At 35.3% G+C, this 23,585-nt stretch overlaps 1 protein-coding gene across 6 annotated transcripts in view; it reads left to right on the plus strand.

Moving 5' to 3' along the window:
* SMG7 (SMG7 nonsense mediated mRNA decay factor) overlaps positions 1 to 23,585 on the plus strand; it is an 89,780-nt gene that overhangs the window by 31,212 nt on the left and 34,983 nt on the right. For 5 of the 6 annotated variants that reach the window (XM_032392996.1, XM_032392998.1, XM_032393000.1 and 2 more), the window contains exons 2-5: positions 3,702 to 3,840; positions 18,935 to 18,966; positions 21,268 to 21,385; positions 23,096 to 23,228. In XM_032392996.1, coding sequence (XP_032248887.1) covers positions 3,725 to 3,840; positions 18,935 to 18,966; positions 21,268 to 21,385; positions 23,096 to 23,228 — 399 coding nt within the window. In that variant the 5' untranslated portion in view covers positions 3,702 to 3,724. The remainder of the gene's footprint in view (positions 1 to 3,701; positions 3,841 to 18,934; positions 18,967 to 21,267; positions 21,386 to 23,095; positions 23,229 to 23,585) is intronic. The other variant, XM_032392997.1, reaches the window with a different exon arrangement.

Here is a 23,585-nt window from a genome sequence, read left to right on the forward strand (position 1 = left end):
AAGTCACATGGCCAGCCTAGGGGTCAGTATGTGAAGGGAATTAATAAGGGTGCAGATGCCAGGTGGTGTGTGATTCACTGGGGGCCATTAATATAACAATCTTCCGTATGCCCTCCATGATCTGTATCCAGTTAAATTACTTGATTTTAATATACCACCCCTTTCTTCAGTCAGATAGAAAAATAATAAAGAAGGAACATGACTAGGTAAAACTGACCTCTGGAAGTGTGGGCTAAATAACGTTATTTTGGTAGAAAAATCAGATTTGACTTTTGTATATCTTTTATTTTTTAATTTCAGAGACCACCTAGAAGTAGAGAGTACTATATGTACTATAATAATTTATAGATTCTTTTTTTTTTTTTTTTAAATTTTATTTATTTGTCAGAGAGAGGGAGAGAGCACAAGCAGGGGGAAGTGGCAGGCAGAGGGGGGAGAAGCAGGGTCGCTGCTGAGCAGGGAGCCTGATGTGGGACTGGATCCCAGGATCCCGGGATCATGACCCGAGCCAAAGGCAGACTGTCAGCGACTGAGCCACCCAGGCTCCCGTTTGCTCTTTTTTTAAAATCTAATTTTTGTTCCATGTCATCTATCAAAGCATATAGTCACATACTTGTTTTCTTCAAATCTCCTCTGTACTTTGTCTTGTCTTGTTGCCCTTACATCATTTTTTTTCTCTTATTGCCATTTCCAATGCATCTGGTCTGTTATTATATTAATATTTATTTTAATTCTAGTGTCTACTCATATTTTGGCTTTCATTTTTTGGTCTTTGGAATTCTATTAACCTTCTCTTACTGTTATAAGTACGTGCAAGCATTTACTTTATTATGTCTTCAAAGGTAGTCTTACCTGATCATTTATATATTCAGATGCTAATTTTATTAAAAATTGCTTTTCTTTTGGGCACCTGGGTGTCATAGTCCATTGAGTGTCCTCCTCTCAGTTTCAGCTCAGATTGTGATCTCAGTGTTGTGAGATGAAGTCCTGCGCCGGGCTCTACGCTCAGTGCTGAGTCTGCTTGAGGTTCTGTCTCCCTCTTCCTCTCCCCCTCCCACTCATGCTCTTTCTCTCAAATAAATAAATTTTTTTAAAAAATTGCTTTCCTTTATTTTTCCCTTTTTTTAACCTAAAAGGCATTTAGTTTTCATTTTTACTGTGTTAAATAAATAGTATAATATTATCTTGTATTTTATTTCCAGAAGGTACAGAGTTGTTACGTAGAATGCATTTTTTTTTCTCCAAAGGCACTGGGTTCAGTAGAGTCGAAAACCATTGTTTTGGCATACCTCATCTAATGTAAAAATTGAGATGGGGGGGAAATAGCCTTCCAATTGTTGGTTTAATCTAAATTTCTTTTCTTTTTTTAATTTAAATTCACTTAGCCTTAATCTAAATTTCTTGTTTAACTCACTTGGGTTATTGTATTTATCCATATTCTGTTGAGATTTCAAATTTTATATTTCTTTTTCTTTTTTAAGATTTTATTTATTTATTTGAGAGAGAGCACACATATGCATGAGCAAGGGGAGGGGCAGAGGGACAAGCAAACTCCCTGCTGAGCACAGAGCCTGATTCTGGGCTTGATCCCAGGACACTGAGATCATGACCTGAGCCGAAATCAAAAGTCAGATGCTTAACCAACTGAGCCACCCAGGCGCCCCTCAGATTTTGTCTTTCTATAGAAATCTGTAGTGTATTGTAAGTACTATACAGATCCCAATGTGTAGAAAACAATCTGAATTTCGGATAGCCAAGTAAATGATCATGGACTTCTCTAAACTGACTGTATGAAATGGTAGATTTTCTGAACTTAGAAGGAAGTATGTTATTCCTGGTTATCAGATAAAAAAAACCTTTGAAATTGTTTTCCTGGAAGACTTTGGAGGCTATTCTCAGTTTTGAGAAACTGAATTTTTAGTGTCTTGGCCTTTTGAGAGACTGTGTAGTCCAAATTAACAGAAATTTACTTGATACACTTTAGTCTGGCAGGCATAAACTAGTTAGACACCGGATATACAAAGTTGCACAGGACAATCTCTAGTGGAGGAAATAACTTCATCATAGTGCTGAGTGCTGAGATGGCGTTAGATGCACTGGGAGTGCTTGGCCAAGCCAAAGCCCTCATGTAGAAATTCCTGAGTTTTAAATGAGAGAAGGGGTTAACCAGACAAGGAGGGAAGAAGGAGGGCATTCCAGGTTGAGTGCAAGAACATGAATAAAGATAGTGAGGAACAAAATAGCTAAGAACTAAAAGTAATTTAGTTTTATTAGGTCATGAAGTATAAAGTGGGGAGCTGTGGGATTTCACATGCAATGCTAAGGAGCTTGGGTTTTATCATGTGGTATTTTCTCAGTCTTCCACTGACGTACAACTAAGGTCACTGGAGATTGAATACATGCTTTCGAAGTAAGGGAACAAAGTCCACATGGACCTCCTGCATGTTTGAAATTTCTCTTAAGACTGGTGTTTTATTGTTAAATATTATAACTTTGTCTTTTATTCTAGAATTGATTAGTGTGAGTTCTTAGCTTCAGTTTCCTAATTTATAGAAAGAGAATAATAATAGCACTTACATCTTAGGATTGTTGGGAGGACTAATAACTATAATGATAACAATGACAAAATAGCTAATATTTTTTGAGGGCTTACTGAGGAACAGTCCTAAGTGCTTTATTTCTATTACCTCATTTAATCCTCAAAACATCTCAATGAGGTAGGTACATTTATTTATCTCCTTCTTACTTCTAACAAAACTGGGGCATAGAGAAGTGATTTTCCTAAGGTTACCCAGCTAGTTGTTGGCAGAACTTGGTTTGAATGCAGTCTGAATACATGACGCTTAACTATTACATTATACTCCCATGCTTTGAGATCATGCATATAGAACATTTAGCACATACTCTACCACATAGTAATTGTAATTGTAAGCAATTAGCAGCAGCCAATAATATTAACTTAACTTTGTTCAAATCTTTGAGTTAAATTGATGTCCCTAAGAAATTTTGCTGTTTTTCTGTGGCTAGACTTATTCCCAGCATGCCATTAAATGCAGACAGTGTGACACATACACCCATGCTTTTAACCACTACCCTTAATTGCCTCCTCCTTCCTTGTGGATCTGTGTCCACATTAGATTTTAAATCCATGGCAGGGACCATATTTGTTTTGTTCATCATTGTATACCCAGTCCTTCACACAGTATCTCACACAAAGACTTTACTAAATCATTCAGTGAGTGAATAAAGATCTAAAAACCTGACATTTTTAGCTGATCTTAGAATTTAAACATCATTCATACCACCTCTAATTGTGGTTTAACTGCTTTACATGTTTTTCTGTTGATAACAGTCTAGTTTGGACCAACCATCTGCTCCTGTGTTCTACAGGGCACTCTCACCTTGGAACTACAAGAACCCTGCTGGGTAACTGGTATTTGTTTGCCTTACAGAGATCAGTCAGCATTCAGAGAGAGAGGGTAATTAGATAATATTTTGATCTAAAACTAGAATGTTAGAAATATACAAAACAGCATTTTAAAATGTGTATTCTAAGAAACTTAATACAGAAAGAAAAAAGTATTTTTCATTTGCCTTTGACATTAAATCATTTCAAATAAAGAGAAAATAATTTAATTTTTTTCGAAGGAGTTCTCTGTTACTGTGGGTTAACTCATATTTTCCTCCTCTCCTCTGTCTAGAATGTCTTAAACCATTCTACCTTATGAGAAATTGGATGTTCTTGCAGATAGTCATTGTGGGAGAAAACGTTTCATTTAAGTCCCAGATGAGGACCGGAAACTTGAAATCAGAGGAGCATCTGAAATCAAGTAATATTAGGTAGGATAAAAATTACAAGGGATTTCTACATGTTTGTATTCCTTTTAGAGATGTATGTTAAAGTATGCATATTCTATGAGCACTAATGGAAGAGTTAGAGACTTTGTGAAGCATTTGCTATTGGCCAGGATGGGAGATGGGAATGCTAAGATGTTTTTTTACTTATGTGGCTTCATGAGAACTTTGGCATATGTTTACTTTGTCATGAGCATTTATATCTTGTAGTTGAAGGAAATTTTTAAAATATTTACTGACATAAATCTAAGACATTTTTATGTTTATATAATATGAGGTCTCTGAATATTCATGATAAGCGTAGGGACATGTGATCCATTTTATAGATAGTCCTTTAATATGAAAATTCCTGTGTTTTGGGTTACATATATAACAGTTCATTTGCGTGCAGGGAGCATCAGCTCTTACTTAGTTCTCTCTGTGTGCATGGATACAGTCCAGCCTCCCAGATGCCTATAGAAATAGGTATATGATTGCATGCTAGGGAAGCCCTCTCTAACCACATGGTGAGTTAGAAACTGTTGTCACAGCAGTTTGTAATAACAGTTATAATGACAGAATGTGTGAGGGCATCTGATCTCAGAGATGTGGCTTTTAAATTAGAAGTGATAGTTGCCCCTAGAAGTTGATACCATGACAGTGACACCTATAGCCAGGCCATTTCAGAAGACTTGTTTTACTGTACAATGCTTAAGAACTCTGGAACCAGACTGACTATAGGTGGAACTTAAGCTCTGCCACCTCCTAGTTGTATGACTTTGGGCAAATTATTTAGCAACTCTGTGCCCCTATTTCCTTGCAGCAAAATGGGGATAAACTTACTACTTACCTGATAGATTTGTTGTGTGAATTAAAGATTTAATAAAATATGAAAGCATGTAAACATGACCTAGCAAATACTAACTGATCAAACTCTATTTTCATTAGGCTCTTAGTTAATTCTTAACAGAGGAGTTTAGAGTCTATAATTAATTATCATAACGTGTCTGTATTTTATAATTTGCTTGATCTGTTACCAGGTCCAATATTTAAAATGTGTTTAAGTTATGTAATCAAAACTACTGTTTGGAGAAAAGCAAAAAAGAAACTATCTTGCAAAACTTTGACGTATCTACCTCTGGTTTCATTTTCTGTACATACTAAGAACTTGGTCATCATGACGTGTAAACAGTTTCTCTTTCTATTGTCCTTTAGCATTATATGGTAGTAGATGACAGGATTTTTGACCCCCATCTTGGAATGTTGTCTTCTTCAACCCCGTGTTCTGCTTCAGAAAGGATCCTGTGTCAGGAACCAGATTAGCAAAAGTAGTTTGGTGGTCACTAAAGTGTTGGTTTTATAATCAGATTACAGCCCTCCCTCTTGGAGTTTTCACTTAGGTTCTTTTATGTAACTTACTGGTTGTCTTGTTTATTTCTCATAGCAACTCTGAAAGGGAGTTTGTTTCCCTGTTTTACAGATGAGGAAATTGAAGTTTTTTGGAAAGAAGCGCCAGCATACTGCTACTAATATATAGGAAACCCACATTCAGACCTTTTGTATTCTGTATCACTTTTCATTGCAGAAAATTGCCTCTTGTATGATGTACATTTTACCATTCATTAATTCAACAAAATTTTAGTGAACAGCTACCATATACCAGGCATTATTTTAGGTGTTAGGGATACAACCCTGAACACTATCTTCTCCCTCATTCCCATGGGCTCTTCTCTTTCTCTAGTTGAACTGTAAGCATATATCTTTATCCTTGTACTCAGCTATAACGTATTGAAATCATCTGTATGTCTTTGTATCTTCCACTTTATCTTGAGTTCCTTAAAAGTAAGTAGGACCTGCCGTCATTGAGGCTAGCTATATTTTCATATTAATTTTTCCATTGTGTCTAATCTATACAGCTTGCATAACTTTTTCTCAGTTATTTTCTTTGCCTTTGGTAAGGCTCCCTTTCCTATTCATTTTGTAATTATCTCTGATATTCACCATTCTCTTCAGTTTATCTACCTCCTACGTTCATGATCTGATCTCCTACTTTATCTCTGAAGGTAATGCAGTGAGTGTAGCTTTGAATTCTCTTGATATCTCTTCACCCCACACTACTCCCAGATTCTTCTAGCACATTTCCATCTAACCTTACCTCCCCCCAATTTCATCCTGCCTCTTTTTCAAAGGCAGTCTTGCCTCCTGTCTTATTAATCACATTCTCATTTCCTTCCATATCTTCCAGAACCATGCTCTGTCAGTTTTGTTCTCATTTTCTTAAGTCTTCCATTCTATATTCATTTCTTCATTTTAAACCTGTTTAAGTCTCTACCATTATAAAAAGGAAACTTCTCTTTATCATGGCCCTCTTCCCTTTTTCCTCACTGCCTAGCATTTTTAATTGGCCTAAGGTTTTCCCTTTGTTTTCTTTTCTTTCTTCTTCTTCCTCTTTTTTTTTTTTTGAGAGAGGGAGAGAGAGCCCGTGAGAGCAGGACGAGGGGCAGAGGAAGAGAGAGCATCTTAAGCAGGCTCCACACTCAGTGCGGAGCCTGACTTGGGCTCAATCTCATGACCCTGAGATCATGACCTGAGCCAAGATCAAGAGTGGGACCCTTAAACATCTGAGCCACCCAGGTGCCCCTAAACTTCTCTTTCTTATTTGTTCCCTAGTCCCCTGCAATTTGACATTGTCTCTTTTCTGGCAGGGCTATCGTTGACCCTTACTTCGTCGAATCCAACCTGCTTTCCAGTCCTTGTAGTTATCTGCCCCTTAAAAATGAATATAGGTCTTTCTCTCTCTGACTTCACTTCACTCAGCATGATATCTCTAGGTCCATCCATGTTTTTGCAAGATCTCATCCCTTTTTATGGCTGCATGATATTCCATTGTGTATACATGCCACATCTTCTTTATCCATTCATCTATGGATGGACACTTGGGTTGCTTCCATATCTTGGCTATTGTAAATAATGATGCAGTAAACATAGGGTACATATATCTTTTTGAATTAGTGTTTTAATTTTCTTTGGGTACATACTCAGTAGGAATTGGATTATGTAGTATTTCTATTTTCAGTTTTTGAGGAACCAAGGAACTGATTTCACTTACATGTGGAATCCAAAAAAACAAAACGAATAAACAAAAAGCAGAATCAGACCTATAAATAGATGGTTGCCAGAAGAAAAGGGGATGGGGGAACAAGCAAAATGGGTGAAGGGGAGAGAGAGATACAGGCTTCCAGTAATGGACTGAGTAAGTCACAGGAATAAAAGGTACAACATAGGGAATCTGGTCAGTGGTATTGCAACAGTGTTATATAGTGACAGATAGTAGGTACACTCGTGGTGAGCATAGCATAACAAATAGAGTTGTTGAATAACTGTGTTGTCCACCTGAAACTAACATTGTGTGTCAACTATACTCAGAAAAAAATGATCATTGAAAGCTAGCTTCTCCCTTCTGCCATCTGGGCAATGACATTTTCTCTTATGGTTTTAACTGTCATCGATGTTCTGGTCATTCCAGGACTATATCCCTAGTCTTGATGGCTCCTCTGCTTGACACTTACTGCTAAGTTCCTGCTTATACACCTGTATTTTCTCATATACCCAGCTATCCAAGCTAACAAACTGGGAATGATTTGGACTGTTTTCTTCGCTTTAGCTTTCCTTCTGCTGATTTTACTTCCAGGTATTTCTTGAATCTAGGTTTTTCTGTCCATCTGTATTGTCACTTCCTCCCTTCCAGTCTTGCCCTTTTAAAATTCATCTTTCATGCATGTTGTTGTAATCTTTTAAAAATGAAATTCTGACAATGCTGTGCTTCTGCTTAAAACTCAGCACTGGTTTCCTGTTACTTAAAAGATAGAATCTGAGCTCTTTAATGTGTCATGCAGGCTCTCACAATCTGCTGTCTGCCTTGGTTCTCGGCTCATCTCCTGTGGCTTTTTACCTAATATTTTATGTTCCAGTCTCCCTCCTTCACTGACTTAGCTTAGCTTTTATTATTGTGCCACTGTTTCTGCCTGGTAGAAGAATTCCTTCTTACCTTTGCTATTTCCAGACCAGGGCTGTCCCTTAGTAAAACTAGGTACACATTTTCAAATAATAGAAACTGTAGAATAAATGTTGTAATATATAGAGCATTGGTTAATGTTAGGAGACTTGGAAATTCAGGACCAACTGTAAAGTGCCATAGAGAGAAAGCAAATTAGTGTTTTTGTTATCTCTTACTGAGAAGAGCTCCTTCAGGAGCAGCATTTTCTCTAAGTGTTCTTTTCTATGTGAAATTCAACAGTAGAGCAATATGAGTTATTTATTTATTTATTTATTTATTTATTTATTTATTTATTATTAATACCATGAGACTTGGTGATGTGTTAGAGATCTATAGATTGTGTATTTCTGTGCATGCATGTGTAGGCTCACACTCACCTTACACTATCTGGCCTACTGTTTTGCAGAAATAATTATGATTAAGTTATTATATTTATGATTGTAATTGATGAATACTTTTATTATCCCAAGTACTCCTTAGTACTCTATGAAAATAAGTAAACAAATTAACTTGACATAAAACCTGCTATGGCTTTTATTTAAATTTCAAAAAAAAAAAAATTTCTAGCCTCACCTCCTGAAACAGAAGAGGCTGATTCATGATTCACCTTTCTTTAGCAACTGTGAGTTTAGAAGATGTTGGCTTATTTTCTTGTGTTCTGCTCATGGAAGAAACGGGCTTGGAAGTTTAGGTAGAAGGAATCTTCCATTGTGTCTGCCCCTGTTTTGGAGATACCTTTTATTTTATTTATTTAATCTTTTAAGATTTATTCATTTTAGAGAGAGAAAGAGAGAGAGCATGGGGGGAGGGACAGAGGGAGAGGGGAGAGAGAATCTCAAGCAGAGTCCCTGTGGGGGCTTGATCCTAGGACCCTGAGATCATGACCTAAGTTGAAATCAAGAGTCAGATGCTTGGGGCACCTGGGTGGCTCAGATGGTTAAGCATCTGCCTTCGGCTCAGGTCACGATTCCAGGGTCCTGGGATCAAGCCCCATATCGGGCTCCTGGCTCAGCAGGGAGACTGCTTCTCCTTCTCCCTCTGCGTCTCTCCCTGCTCATGCTCTCTCTCTCTGTATCTCTGTGTCTCAAATGAATAAATAAAATCTTTAAAAAAAAAAAAAAGTCAGATGCTTAACCGACTGAGCCACCCGGGCACCCTTGGAGATACCTTGTATTTTAAACCACAAATCTTAATGTGTGTTCTTAAGAAAGATTACTCTATATATGTTACCTTGCATTGTTATGTAAGTGCTGTTTATAATCAAGGTAATTGTTAAAGAAGATAAACATTAATTTTAATATTTTTTTCTCTAATGACATTATAAAAAATTATTGCAAAATATTTAAATATTGAAGGCCCTAGTTCTGTGGGTTATTACTATCAAACATTCCAGATTTTTTTTTTCTTGCTGTCTTGTATAAGAGGAACTATGATGTAATGGTTAGGAGTTAGGCTCTGGAACCGAACTGATTGAAGAGCTCAAATGCTACCTTTACTACTTACTAACTTGATGACCTAGGATGTGTTACTTAACCTCTATTTCCATGTGTTTCTTCGTCTATAAAGTGGGGGTAATAATAGTTCATAATACGGATTAAATAATTTCTGTAAAGCCCTTAGAACAGTGTCTGACAGTAGTAAGTACTATATATAGTATTGGCTATTCAATACCTAGTACATTAGAATACATTGGATATATTTATAGATTTTGATGATCATGTTGTCTCTAAGAATATTGTTTCAGGTTGTTAGCTTTCAATGCATTGTTTATCACTGAATGTTTCAGATTTTATTCAGCCTTTTAATGACTTTTTCTTTTTTATTGCTTGATAGAAGTGCTTAATTTCTCTTTTTAAAGAAGTGACACAATGTGTTTAATATTCTGAAAGCTTTATATTTTGTAACTATTTAATAGTGCTATTTTATTATTGAAGGCATGATGGTTTTTCATTTTTGAATTCTTGGTTCATTCATTGTTTTCATTAATTCCTTCAGCTTAAAGTAAAAATAAAAAGGAACTCATGTTGCCAAAATCTTCTACCAAGAGAAAACATTAAAAAACTCTCTCTATATATATAACTATTGGCTATAAACTCTAAGATTAAGCTTTAACATTATTGGTCTTTAACAAAACAATAGGTCAGTTGAGGTGTAGTAGTTTTTCTTTATGAAATAATCAGCCAATTATGCACTAATATTTATGAAAGCAGTTGCTGTAAGATCACGTATCTGTTGATTTGGTTTCCTGTATATTATACACTATTAAAAGAAAGAAAATTGTGGGGCACCTGGGTGGCTCAGTCAGTTAAGCGTCCTACTCTTGACTTCAGCTCAGGTCATGATCTCAGGGTCATGGGATTGAACCCTGTGTCAGGCTGTGCGTGTTGGGCTTGGAGCCTACTTAAGATTCTCTCTCTCCCTCTGCCCACCCCCCCCCCCAAAAAAAAAAAGAAAAAAAGAAAAAGAAAAGCAAAAGGAAATTGTGTAGTGGGGGTTAGGGATTCGTCTTCTTGTGGGATGATCATTCTCATTTTAACCCTCTCACCTGTCTAAATGGGTATTTTTGGTACACAGGAAAAAGGAAGAGTTAGTAGATAATAGTATATAACCCTAACAGGGTTTTAGACCGTTTATAGATTAAGTCCATCAAAAAAATAGCATGGCCTGCACTTAGTAACTTTACTGTTTGTTACATGACACTGTATTTTTTAATATAGTTCTCTTTGTGGTAAGATTACTACATTAATAAAAATAGATCTTTACTCTGAGGAAACTATTATTGATGGTTCCCATATGGGAAAGCTATTTGGTTTGGGAACTTATAGATACTTACCTTCTCATTTTTTGATCAGGTACTCCTTTACAGCAAAGTTTGCTGTAAAGGAGCCAGATAATAAATATTTCAGGCTTGGTGGGCCATGTGGTCGTTGTCTCAACTACTCAGCTCTGCCCTTTTAGCAGAAAGCAGCCATAGACAGTATATAAATGAAGGGGCTTGACTGTGTTACAGTAAAATTTATTTATGAACATAGATTCAGAGTGAAGGAAGGAATTTCACCCATAGGCTGACCACTGTACTAGAATATGAATTTTACTTCTTGTGGTCTTTTTGATTAAAAATCTCAGGTAGAATTTATTTTCTATTTGAGCAAATCTTTTAATTTAGGCTAGGTAACTTAAATGTTAGTGTTTAGTTGACAGAATCTGTGTTAGCTTTTTAAGTCACAATTTTTTTTTTATTCTAATTTGAAAGAAGTAGAAATGACTGGACTTTGGAGTTGGAAAGAACTAAGTTTGTACTTAATTGTACCTAATTGCTTTGTGACTGTGGACAAATTATTTCACATTTCAGAGCTTCAATTTCCTTGTTTATAGAAGAGGAATAATACTAGATAGATATCTTCAGGTTGTTATGTTTTCCACTTAGTTATCTTTTCATCAGTTCAATTTACTAAGATTATTTTCATCATTAATGTGTCTCTTTCAGAATCTAGGAGAGAATGAACAGTGCAGAGAATGAGCACCTCTACTCTTGTCATACTGAGGAATCAAAACTCCTCGAATTTCAAAATGCTTTAACATTTATGTCAGATAGGTTTTATGACATTTTTGCACTTTTGTTAGTGCTTGAAGTTTTAGTTTTTCTAAAAATTCTTAGATTATGGTATGTAAAAATATAAAGTAAAATTTTGATCTTTGTTTATCAATGGAAGCCTGCTGCAGAATTGGCTAGACTTACATGAGACATTATTAGACATACATTATCTTCTCTTACTGACAGCCTGTAGGGGAAGCAGATTATTTGTAAATGGTTCCTGTTATATGCTCAATAAAATCTTTGACAGGAAGTTGGTATCCTCATTAGGCTGATGTTAGCATACTGAAATGATATTTGTTAATTTTTATAACCAAATCTTGCTTGGAATGAGAAAACAACCTTTAGAAATGTGATTCTAAGTATAAGATATCTTATATATACTTGTATGAATTTTTTAACTAGTATGTGGGAGCATAGTAAGATATATTATTTGTAACTTTGCAGCTCAGGGAGTTGAGTCTAGTAAAGATGCATAATTAGCACTGGCTTTCTCAGTATAAGGTTCATAAACAATGCTCCAGCAGGATTTTTTTTTTTTTTTTTTTTTTGGAGGGGTGTGTTATTTTGACATGGATAGGATCTGATATATGGCATTCTTCTTTTTTTTTAAGTTTTTATTTTAATTCCAGTATAGTTAACATAGATTGTTATATTCATTTCAGGTATACAATATAGTGATTCAACACCTCTATACATTACTCAGTGCTCATCATAAATGTATTCTTAACCCCTATCACCTATTTCATCCGCCCCCCCCCACCCACCTCCCCTCTGGTGACCATCAGTTCTCTATAGTTAACAGTCTGTTTTCTTGGTTTGTCTTGCTCTTTTTTTTCTTTGCTCATTTGTTTTGTTTCTTAAATTCCACATGTGAGTGAAATCATATGGTATTTGTCTTTCTATGACTCACTTATTTTGCTTAGCATTATACACTCTAGCTCCATCCATGTTGTTGCAAATGGTAAGATTTCATTCTTTTTTATGGCTGAATAATATTCCTTTATATATTATATTATGCCACATCTTCTTTCTCCATTTATCTATCAGAGGACACCTGGACTGCTTCCATAATTTGGCTTTCATAAATAATGCTGTAATATACAGAGGGGTACATGTATCCCTTTGAATTAGCATTTTTGTATTTTTTGGATAAATACCCAGTGCAATTACTGGATCATAGGGTAGTTCTTTTTTTTTTTTTTTTTTAAACTTTTTGAGGAACCTCCATATTGTTTTCTACAGTGGCTGCACCAGTTTGCATTACCACCAACAGTGCAAGAGGGTTCCTTTTTCTCCACATTGTTGCCAACACTTGTTATTTCTTGTGTTTTTGATTTTAGCCATTCTGAAACGTAAGGTAATATCTCATTGTGGTTTTGATTTGCATTTCCCTAATGAGGAGTGATATTGAGCATCTTTTCATGTGTCTGATGGCCATCTGTATGTCTTCTTTGAAGAAATGTTTTTTCATGTCTTCTGCCCATTTTTTAATTGGATGATTTGTTTTTTGGGTGTTGTATAAGTTCTCTATATATTTTGGATACTAACCCTCTATTAGATATGACATTTGCAAATATCTTCTTCCATTCAGTAGGTTGTCTTTTAGTTTTGTTGATCATTTCCTTCGCTGTGCAGAAGGTTTTTATTTTGATATAGTACCAATAGTTTATTTTTGCTTTTATTTCCCTTGCCTCAGGAGCTATATCTAGAAAAATGTTGCTGTGGCCGATGTCAGAGAAATTACTGCCTGTGCCATTTCTAGGATTTTTATTGTTTTAGGTCTCACATTTAGGTCTCTGTTTTGAATTCATTTTTGTGTATGGTGTTAGGAAGTGGTCCAGCTCCCAACACTGTTGAAGAGAGATTGTCTTTTTTCCCGTTGTGTATTCTTTCCTTCTTTGTTGAAGATTAATTGACCATATAATTGTGGGTTTATTTCTGGGTTTTCTGTTCTTTTCTATTGATCTGTCTGTTTTTGTGCCAGTACCATGCTGTTTTGATTACTGCAGCTTTGTAGTATATCTTGAAATCTGTAATTTTGATACCTCCAGTTTTGTTTTTCTTTTTCAAGATTGCTTTGGCTATTTGGGGTCTTTTGTGGTTCCATACAAATTTTAGGATTGTTCTAGTTCTATGAAAAATACTGTTGGTATTTTGATAGGGATTGCATTAAATTTGTAAATTGCTTTGGGCAGTACAAACATTTTAACAATATTTTTTCTTCCAATCCATGAACATAGAATGTCTTTACATTTCTTTGTGTTGTCTTCAATTTCTTTCATTAATGTTTGATAGTTCTCAGAATACAGGTTTTTCACCTCTTTGGTTAAGTTTATTTGTAGGTATTTTATTATTTTTGGTGCAGTTGTAAATGGGATTGTTTTCTTAATTTCTCTTTTTTTCCTGCTTCATTGTTAGTGTATAGAAATAACACATTTCCACATATTGACTTTATATCCTGAGACTTTAATGAATTCATTCATCAGTTCTAGTAGTTTTTTGGTGGAGTCTTTAGGGTTTTCTATATATAGTATTATGTCATCTGCAAACAATGAGAGTTTTACTTCTTCCTTACCAGTGTGGATGCCTTTTATTTCTTTTTGTTGTCTGATTGCTGTGGCTAGGACTTCCAGTGCTATGTTGAATAAAAGTGGTGAGAGTGGATATCCTTGTCTTGTTCCTGACCTTAGGGGAAAGGCTCTCATTTGTTTTCCCATTGAATATGTTGTTCACTGTGGGTTTTTACTATATGGCCTTTATTATGTTGAGGTATGTTCCCTCTCAACCTACTTTGTTGAGTGTTTTTATCATGAATGGATGTTGTACTTTGTCAAATGCTTTTTCTGCATCTGTTGAAATGATCATATGGTATTTATCCTTTTTCTTATTGATGTGATGTATCACATTAATTGATTTGTGAATATTGAACCACTCTTGCATCCCAAGAATAAATCCCACTTGATTGTGATGAATGATTTTTTATAATGTATTGTTGGATTTGGTTTCACTAGTATTTTGTTGAGGATTGTTGCATCTATATTCATCAAAGATATTGGCCTGTAGTTCTCTTTTTTGTGTGTCTTTATCTGGTTTTGGTAACAGGAATGAATAGAATGAATGAATTTGGAGGTTTCAAACAGAACAAATTTGGGAAGTTTTCCTTCTTCTTGTACTTTTTGGAATAGTTTGAGAAGAATAGGTATTAACTCTTCAAATGTTTGGTAGAATTCCCTTGTGAAGCTATCTGGTCCTGGACTTTTGTTTGTTGGGAGTTTTTTTTATTATTGATTCTGTTTCTTTGCTGGTAATCTCGGTCTGTTCAAATTTTCTATTTCTTCCTGCTTCAGTTTTGGTAGGTGATATGTTTCCAGGAATTTAACCATTACTTCTAGGTTGTCCAATTTTTTGGCATATAATTTTTCATAATATCTTACAATTGTTTGTATTTCTGTGGTGTTATTTCTCTTCTTTCATTAGTGATTTTGTTTATATGAGCCCTCTCTCTCCTTTTTTGATGAGTCTAGCTAGAGGTTTATCAATTTTGTTGATCTTTTCTCAGAACCAGCTTCTGGTTTTGTTGGTCTGTTCTATTATTTTTTTTTTAGTTTCTATATACATTCATTTCTGCTTTAATCTTTATTACTTCCTTCCTTCTGCTGGTTTTGAGTTTTGTTCTTTTTCTAGATCCTGTAAGTTTAAGGTTAGGTTGTTTATTTGAGATTTTTCTTGTTCTTGAAGTAGTCCTGTATTACTATAAACTTCCTCTTAGGACTGCTTTTGCTGCATCCCAAAGATTTTGAACCATTGTATTTTCATTTTCATTTGTTTCCAGGTAATTTTTTTTATTTCTTCTTTGATTTCTTGATTGACCCATTCATTGTTTAGTAGCATGTTATTTAACCTCCATGTATTTGTGCTCTTCCAGATTTTTTCTTGTTTTTGTTTTCTAGTTTCATAGCATTGTGGTCAGAAAAGATGCATGGTATGACTTCGATCTTTTTGAATTTGTTGAGACTTGTTTTATGGCCTAATATGTGATCTGTTTTGGAGAATGTTCCATGTGCACTTGAAAAGAATGTGTATTCTGCTATTTTAGGGTGAAATGTTCTGAATATATCTGTTAAATCCATCTGGTCCAGTGGGTCATTCAGAACACTCTTTCTTCGTTGATTTTTTGGTTGAACGATTTGTCTATTGATGTAAGTGTTAAACTCCCCTACTATTATTGTATTACTATCAGTTAATTCCTTTATGTTTGCTATTAACTGTTTTATGTATGGGGGTACTCCCATGTTGGGTGTATAAATTATTACAATTGTTACATCTTGTTGGATTGTCCCTTTTATTATTATATAGTGTCATTCTTTGTCTCTTGTTACAGTCTTTGTTTTAAAGCCTCTTTTGTCTGATACAAGTATTGCTACCCTGGTTTTCTTTTGACATCCATCTGTGTGATAAATGTTTCTCCATCCCTGCACTTCCAGTCTGCAGGTGTCTTCAGGTCTGAAATGAGTCTCTTTTATAAGCAGCAAATAGATGGGTCTTGTTTTTTTATTCACTCTGTTACCCTGTGTCTTTTGTTGGGAGTATTTAATTTATTTACATTCAGAATAGTTACTGATAGATATATATTGCCATTTTGTTACTTATTTTGTGGTTGTTTTTGTAGTTTTTCTCTGATCCTTCTCTTGCTGTCTTTCATGGTTTGCTCGCTTTTTTTTAGTGATATACTTGGATTCCTTTCTCTTCTTTGGGTATTACTGGTTTTTGATTTGTGGTTGGTATTAGGTTTGTATGTAACATCTTCTGCAGGATATATGGTATTTTTTATTAAATTTTATGATCTTAAGAGACATAATCCAACAAACTCTGTGAAAGTTGTTTGTTTGTTGGTTTGTTTGTTTTAATGGCAAAAGTTTAACACCCAAAGCACACAGTGAATCTAGGTTATATTGAATAATGGAATTTGAAATGATGTTACAGGATAAAGTATAGCTGTTTATTTATATTTTTTATTTATACTGGTAGTTCTCATAACACCCTGTTGTTTGAAAGCTTAATTTTAAAAAAATATATTTTTTAGGGGCGCCTGGGTGGCTCAGTCATTAAGCATCTGCCCTCAGCTCAGGTCATGATCCCAGGGTCCTGGGATGAAGCCCCACATCGGGCTCCCTGCTCAGGGGGAACCCTGCTTCTCCCTCTACCACTCCCCCTGCTTGTGTTCCCTCTCTCACTGTCTCTTTCTGTCAAATAAATAAATAAAATCTTTAAAAAAAGTAAAAAATATATTTTTTAAAAGCTAAGAAAATGAAAAGGTTTGCCTTATGTGTTGATGAAACTAAAATTCACAACTGATACTAAGTACATAACATTTACAGTAAAAATTTTAGAATCTCTGAATATTCTCTAGCTTTTATGTCATATTTTGTTTTTAGACATGGAAATCTCAGGGTGCCTGGTGACTCAGTTAGTTAAGCTTCTGACCTTGGCTCAGATCATGATCCCAGAGTCCTGGGATCAAGTCCCACGTCCAGCTTCCTGCTCAGCAGGGAGTCTGCTTTTCCTCTGGCCCTCCCCCTACTTGTGCTCTCTCTTTCAAATAAATAAAATCTAAAAAAAAAAAAAAAGACATGGAAATCTCATAAGTTTATATACATACCTTTTTAGAATATATGAACATGATGTATCCTTTTTCCTTTCTTCACTTAAAAGATACTTATTGGATGCCTACTGTATGCTAGGTGCATGTGCTAATAGATTGTGATGGTGAGCATTCTTAAAGTCTGTGATATGTACTATGAAGAAAAAAATGAGTGCTTTGAGGACATAAAATAGGAATATCCTTCATCTATCAAGTGAGATTTCTTGAGAAAGTTATGTCTCTGACTGAGACAAAGGATGAGTCATAATTAACCAAAGGGGGCTGAGGTAGATATTCCTAGGGAAGGGATTCTTCTTTACAAAGGCCTGAGTGTGAAGGGAGCAAAGCACATTGCAGAAACTGGAAGTCCAGTAACTGGAGCACAGAGATCAAGGAAAGAAGAGAGTAATGGTAGAAGCAGAGTGTAGACTCTAATTTTTAGAGTGCAGGGAACCTTGTAGGACGCTTTAGTAAAGATTACAGTTTTTACCCTAAGAGCAGTAGGAAATCATTAAAGTGTTTTAACTGGGCAGTTGGTAAGATCAGATTTGTATTTTTATTTATTTTTTTATTAGAGATGGGGGAAGGGCAGAGGGAGAGCAAGAATCTGAAGCAGGGTCCACACCTAGCGCAGAGCACAAGGCGAGGCTTGATCCTATGACCCTGAGATCATGAACACTTAACCAACTGAGCCACCCTGGCACCCCTCAGATTTGTATTTTTAAAAGGTCCCTCAGATAGCAGCAGAGAGAACAGTATGAAATAGGGCAAGAGTGAAATGGAGAAAACAATTTTGGTGGCTTTGCATTAGTCCAGGGAAGAGATGGTTCAGAACTTGAGTAAGAGGAGCTGAATAAGAAGTAAAGGGAAATTAATAGATTCAAGATATATTTAGTTGGTAGAATTCTCTGGAGTTGATAGATTACCAGGGCTTTGGGAGAACGTTGTCATGGGTGACTTCCAGGTATCTGCCTTTCACAACTAGAAAGCAGTGATACATTTGGTAAGGTAAAAACACCAGAAAGAGAACCCAGAATGGCAATGGGTCACGAGTTCAGTTTTGGACCTCTTGAATATAGGCAATTCTTGAAGAATTTGAGAGAGAGAAAAGAAGCAGCGAGAGGAGGATAATCTAGGACAGAAAGAAGGTTTTTTAAAACCTGTGAAAGACTTGGGCATGTTTAAAATACTGAAGAAAAGGAAGGATCCACTAGAGAGGGAAGTTTTCAAAATTACTGAAAGAGGGAGGGAATAATTAAAGGAGCAGAAGTCCTTAATAAAGAAAGTCCAGAAAGAGCCTACCTAAGTGGAATTCCTGGTCTTAAATAAGAGTTGCAGTGCCTCCAGTGTTGTCACAGGAGAAAGAAGAGGGCTGTGTGAATGTAGGGTTTGGCAGCTGGGCATTGTTTTTGCTGAGATATGGGGCTAGCCTTATGAAGAGGTCAGAAATCAACATCTGAGGAGAGTGGGGGTTTGAGACAGTTACAGTGGTTAGTGAATTGAGAAACATAGGATTTCCTGGCTGCATTGAGGGAAAATTTTTTGTTTAATGAGTGTCATCTAATGTTATCTTAAATATATCAGATTTGGAGGAAAACAGCAAGAATGTGAGCTCTACTCATAGAATTCATGGTGACCCTGTATACTTTTAAGTAATGGCATTAGTTTGCCAAGACCTCACATATGGAGGTGCTATACATCTTTATGTAGTATATGATTTCACTTAACTTCTAACTTTCAGTGTTATTTATGTTGAGTAGGCCTAGTTTGTTTCTAATCGATGTTCTTTTTTCCCTTTTTTTAGGCAGGCAGAAGTCCTGAAGGCTGACATGACAGGTATTGGCTGGCTCATTTGTTTTTCACACTTATTTTATACCATTAAATTAAGGGAAGGGTCTCATCTTTCCTCTATTACTTGTTGCACTGTCCTAGTTGCCAAAAGGAATGATAACTTACTATTTGCTTTTAATAATTACTGTTTTTGAACTTTGAATTCTTACTTAGATGATCAGGAATTTTATATAGTCTGTGCTACATTGAATTAAATATTACCTAATTTAATGCATATAATCATTTAATTGTTATGGACTATTTATCATCAATTTAAGACATAGAAAAGAGAATTCATATACTATATAAACAAAAATACCTTAGGGTTTTAGGTTCATGTCTTCCTGTTTATAATTCCCCAAACTTGAGTAGTAAATAGACCTTGAGAAAAAATATTTGTAGGAAAACCCTACTAAAAGTCCTTGAAATTGAGTGAGCTGCCTTGCCACCTTTCTTTTCTCCCTTACCCTTTTTGTTTTGAATTTATATAACCAAGGTGTTTTTGAAAGAATAACTGGAAGTCACTAGAAGAAGCAGATGATCAACTTTTCAAAATTGGGAAATATATGACAGTGACTTTGTAGTGATCAGTATGCTCTCTATAGCAGCATATGCTGTCCTAAAGTGTAAAAAGAGAAATGGATCTCATTCTAATTTTTAAGAACTTTAATTTCTGAAGTGAAATCCATTAAGAAGAGTTAAACTATTACAACCAGTATTCTGGCCAAAATTTATAATCAAGAAGAAATAGGGTCTTTAGATGTCTTTTTCTCAACATCGCGGTCTAATGTTAATGTAAATGTTGATACTAATGTTTTAAGAATTTATGGGTAGTATCATTATCCTCTGTTAAAGGAAAAGAAAAAAAAAGCTAAAAGCACTTTTTAACAGGTTTACTTAATATAGTACCTCAGTTCTTCCCATTATTAACGTGACTGTTATCATCTTCCATACTATGGAGATCAGTGTCAGCTCTAAGCTACTGTATTAGCTTTTGTATTGTCCTGTTAGGCATAATATACATTATGTGACAAAAGTTATACGTGGAGCAATATTAAGCTAGCTATACCTTTTACTTTTTCTTAACTATTGAATACCCTCAGTAAGTAGGCTTAGTTTGGCTTTTATAAGGAACATTTGACTGCCCAAGAACATTAACTAGGTTATTAAGTAATTTAAATGATAGTCTGTCTAATAGATCAGAGTTAATGATCCTTTATGGTCCTTTCCCTGCCATCGATGAATCAAAACAAGATTGAATAAATCTATAAATCTGTTTATTTAGTCATTAAAAACCTAATAAGGGACCAAGAAGCTGATAGTACACCCTGTTTTTTTGTAGCCAGCAAACTCTTGTGAGGATTAATTCAAATATCCAGGAGATTCTATTTGCAGACTTAAAGAAGAGTAAAAACTATGCCATTGTGCTGCAGCAAAATATTAAATGTAACCAGAAGCCTAATTGAAAAGTCTGCTATTCGGTTCTTCTATTGAGGCAGCTCACCATCAATTATTGCACTCATAAACCTAGTAATCGGAGGAGCTAATGTGTCTTGTAGGACTCTGGCAGACAGTATGGCCCCAATTGGGTATTACATTTAGTCATAGCCTGACTTCTTTTCATTTTGCACCCAATCTCTCATTTGGCCTCTTGAGCAGTTTAATCAGTGTCTGCTATGAGTTCTCATTTACATTAAATGGCAAGTGTGGATTGCACACAGAATTTCTTGGCAAGCAATTTACCAATCATTAAAATAACCCTCACTGTTTTCGGCTTTATTGGGTTGACATAGAGAGAGTATGAATAACAGCAGAATGTGCAAACAACTGCTGGATTGTGAGCAGACATGAAGATTCTGTAAGGACAGTTGTGAGAATGATTCAAAATAAAAAGAAAAAAGCTGCTTTGGACAAAGAGATACAGTTATGAGAGTAAACAGACCATCTTGGCCGTCTATCATTTTAAATGGGATGACTTCTGAGGCATATGACTTCCTATGATATGAATACATAGAAGTCCAAACTAAAGCAAAGGGTGCCCATTCATGTCATTTCATGTCATTGTGTTATTTCAAAGCTAAAAGACAAATGCAGAAACATTTCAAACCAGATTTAGTCATTAGCCAAAAGGTGAAAATCATTTGAAACTGTAGTAGTATAAAACGACTGCAGCAATCTATGGCATCTACTTAAAGCAGGTGTGTGCTTTGGGAAATGGGCAGGGAAGGAGTCACTGGTGTGCTATAATGATTTTAACTGTCTGTTTTTTCTATCTATCTACTGTTTTGTCTTTGTTTTGTTACTCAGATTCTAAGCTGGGTCCAGCCGAGGTCTGGACATCCAGGCAGGCTCTGCAGGACCTGTACCAGAAAATGCTAGTTACTGATTTGGAATACGCTTTAGACAAGAAAGTAGAACAGGATCTGTAAGTATTATCATTTGGGATGTCCCTGTAAGATCAAGATATCACCAAGACTTTAGGATAGAAAAGAACAATTTGGTTATTTCTTCTTAACCTATAGTAAGCTCTTTCAATGAAAAAAAAAAAAAAATTCTTACACCTGTGGGTTTTTTGAACAAAACATTTAACCATTGGTATTACTTCAGATAGTCTTGCGTGTCAAGAGGAGAAATGCTTTGGAGTTGAATGTTTTTAAGGTCTCTTTAGGGCATATCAGAAAAACAAATCTATATATATTTCAAGTACTAAGAGACGGTGTTTGGATTCTCTGTATGTGTTCAGTCCTGCATTTAAGCCATGACTAAAAAAAGAAGTTCAATAGTAAGCTTTAGATAAATCTTCTTTGGTAAATGTGATTCTATGAATTTCTCCCAAAGGAAAATATGTTTGCACTGTAAGGGAAGTTCTTCCTTTTATAAAATAAGTAGGTGTTTCCTTTTTTTTCCCCCTAATAAGACTAAAGAAAGATTTTGTATATTTAGGCTATTCCACTTGTTCTTTCTATGAGAGGTGAAATGACAGATGACCAGATTCCCAAGTGAGTAAATAAATGCCTTTTGTGGAAGGCCTTGCCTTATAAATTGGAACAGGGATATTAGGCTGATGGAAAATTAAAAATCAGTTAAGAATATTCTCTTTAGTAATGGCTGTTACCCTAAGTTATGGTGAAAATTAGTTTTTCCTATCTTTTACACCTTTCTTAGATACTTTATATTTTTTTAGGAGTTCTAGTAATAAAAGAGCTTAATCACAGCCACTCAAAATCCATTTCCATGATATTAGAGTCACGGATAAAATGTCATCAAAAATGCTGAGGGAGTGATTGTGTCCTCATAAACCATTAAAAACACCCAGTGCTCTTGAGTCTCAAAGTTGACATTGATAAAGAATTAGTACTTTCCAGGTAGGTTGTGGACCTTTTATCTGTGTTTGCTTCCTTTAATTAAGGCAATAATATTCTCCCTCCATCCTAGTTCTGTTTTCCCCCCTGTGGTTTACAAGTTAAGGAATGACCGTATTTCACCATAACTGAATTTAAAATGATTCTCTATACAACTTGATTAATGAAAGACATTTTATAATAGGATTTTGGTATGCCATATTTCAGCATTGTATTTTTTCCTAATTTAAATAGCCAGAATTGAAATGTCAAAAAATGAGCTTATATTTCAAGCTCTCAAGAAAATATTAACCCCAAGAGAAATAAAAGTATTAAATAGAATTAGAACAGAGTACTGTGGGAAATAGATTTTATGGAAATAAGAGATATGGCTTAACATTTTTAAAAAATTTTCAAAAAGAATTATTTCTTCACATAATACATGGCAGTTCATTAATAGCTTACTTTTACTTTGGTCTTGCCACTGTAGTTCTGTTTTTGTACTGGGATTCCTAAATAGGCTCTAACTCTAGTAGCTCTAAAAGATTAATAACTGAAGCCACAGTCTGATTATTTGAACATTTGGTAAGTGTTTACTAAGGTCAGTTGGATTCTACTGCATGTCTAGTCTTGCTCAAAGAGGAGCACAAAGTTATTTAAATAAGTGAATAACTTTAATGCAGGTTTATTGTCTAGTTATAATTATAACAAACAGTTCTTTCTTGTTCTCAGGGGGACCAGTGTCTGCCCAGTGAGTCACTGCTATACCAAATAGAATTACATTTTGTTTTCAGCTGGAATCATGCCTTTAAGAATCAGATCACAACACTACAAGGCCAGGCAAAGAATCGAGCAAACCCGAATCGGAGTGAAGTTCAGGCAAACCTTTCTCTGTTCCTAGAGGCAGCTAGTGGCTTCTATACTCAGGTGAGTTCTGCATTGTATACCAATTCTTCTAGAAATAGTTGTGAATGTTCTTTGTACATGTCTTGTTGTTCATATAAACGCTTTTTGTTACCACTATGTGCGCCATCCAGGAGTTGATCACCTATAATCTCACATAAATAAAAATATCCCAAATTGTTTACCATAAGACCTTTCAAACAATAAAGATTCAACCAAAAAAGGTTGATGTTTTGGCTTAAAGGTTGGAGGTATAACTGTGTGAGTAGAAAAAGGGTAATGAGTAGAAACACCATATCTTAGTGAAATAGCAGAAGTAGTCAGTTATAAATGGTAATAGAGCAAATGTGAATTTATGCATATGGGTATAGTCATTATGAA

Source organism: Phoca vitulina, unplaced genomic scaffold (genome assembly GCF_004348235.1).
Source record: "Phoca vitulina isolate PV1807 unplaced genomic scaffold, GSC_HSeal_1.0 scaffold71, whole genome shotgun sequence".
NCBI classification, from domain to species: domain Eukaryota; kingdom Metazoa; phylum Chordata; class Mammalia; order Carnivora; family Phocidae; genus Phoca; species Phoca vitulina.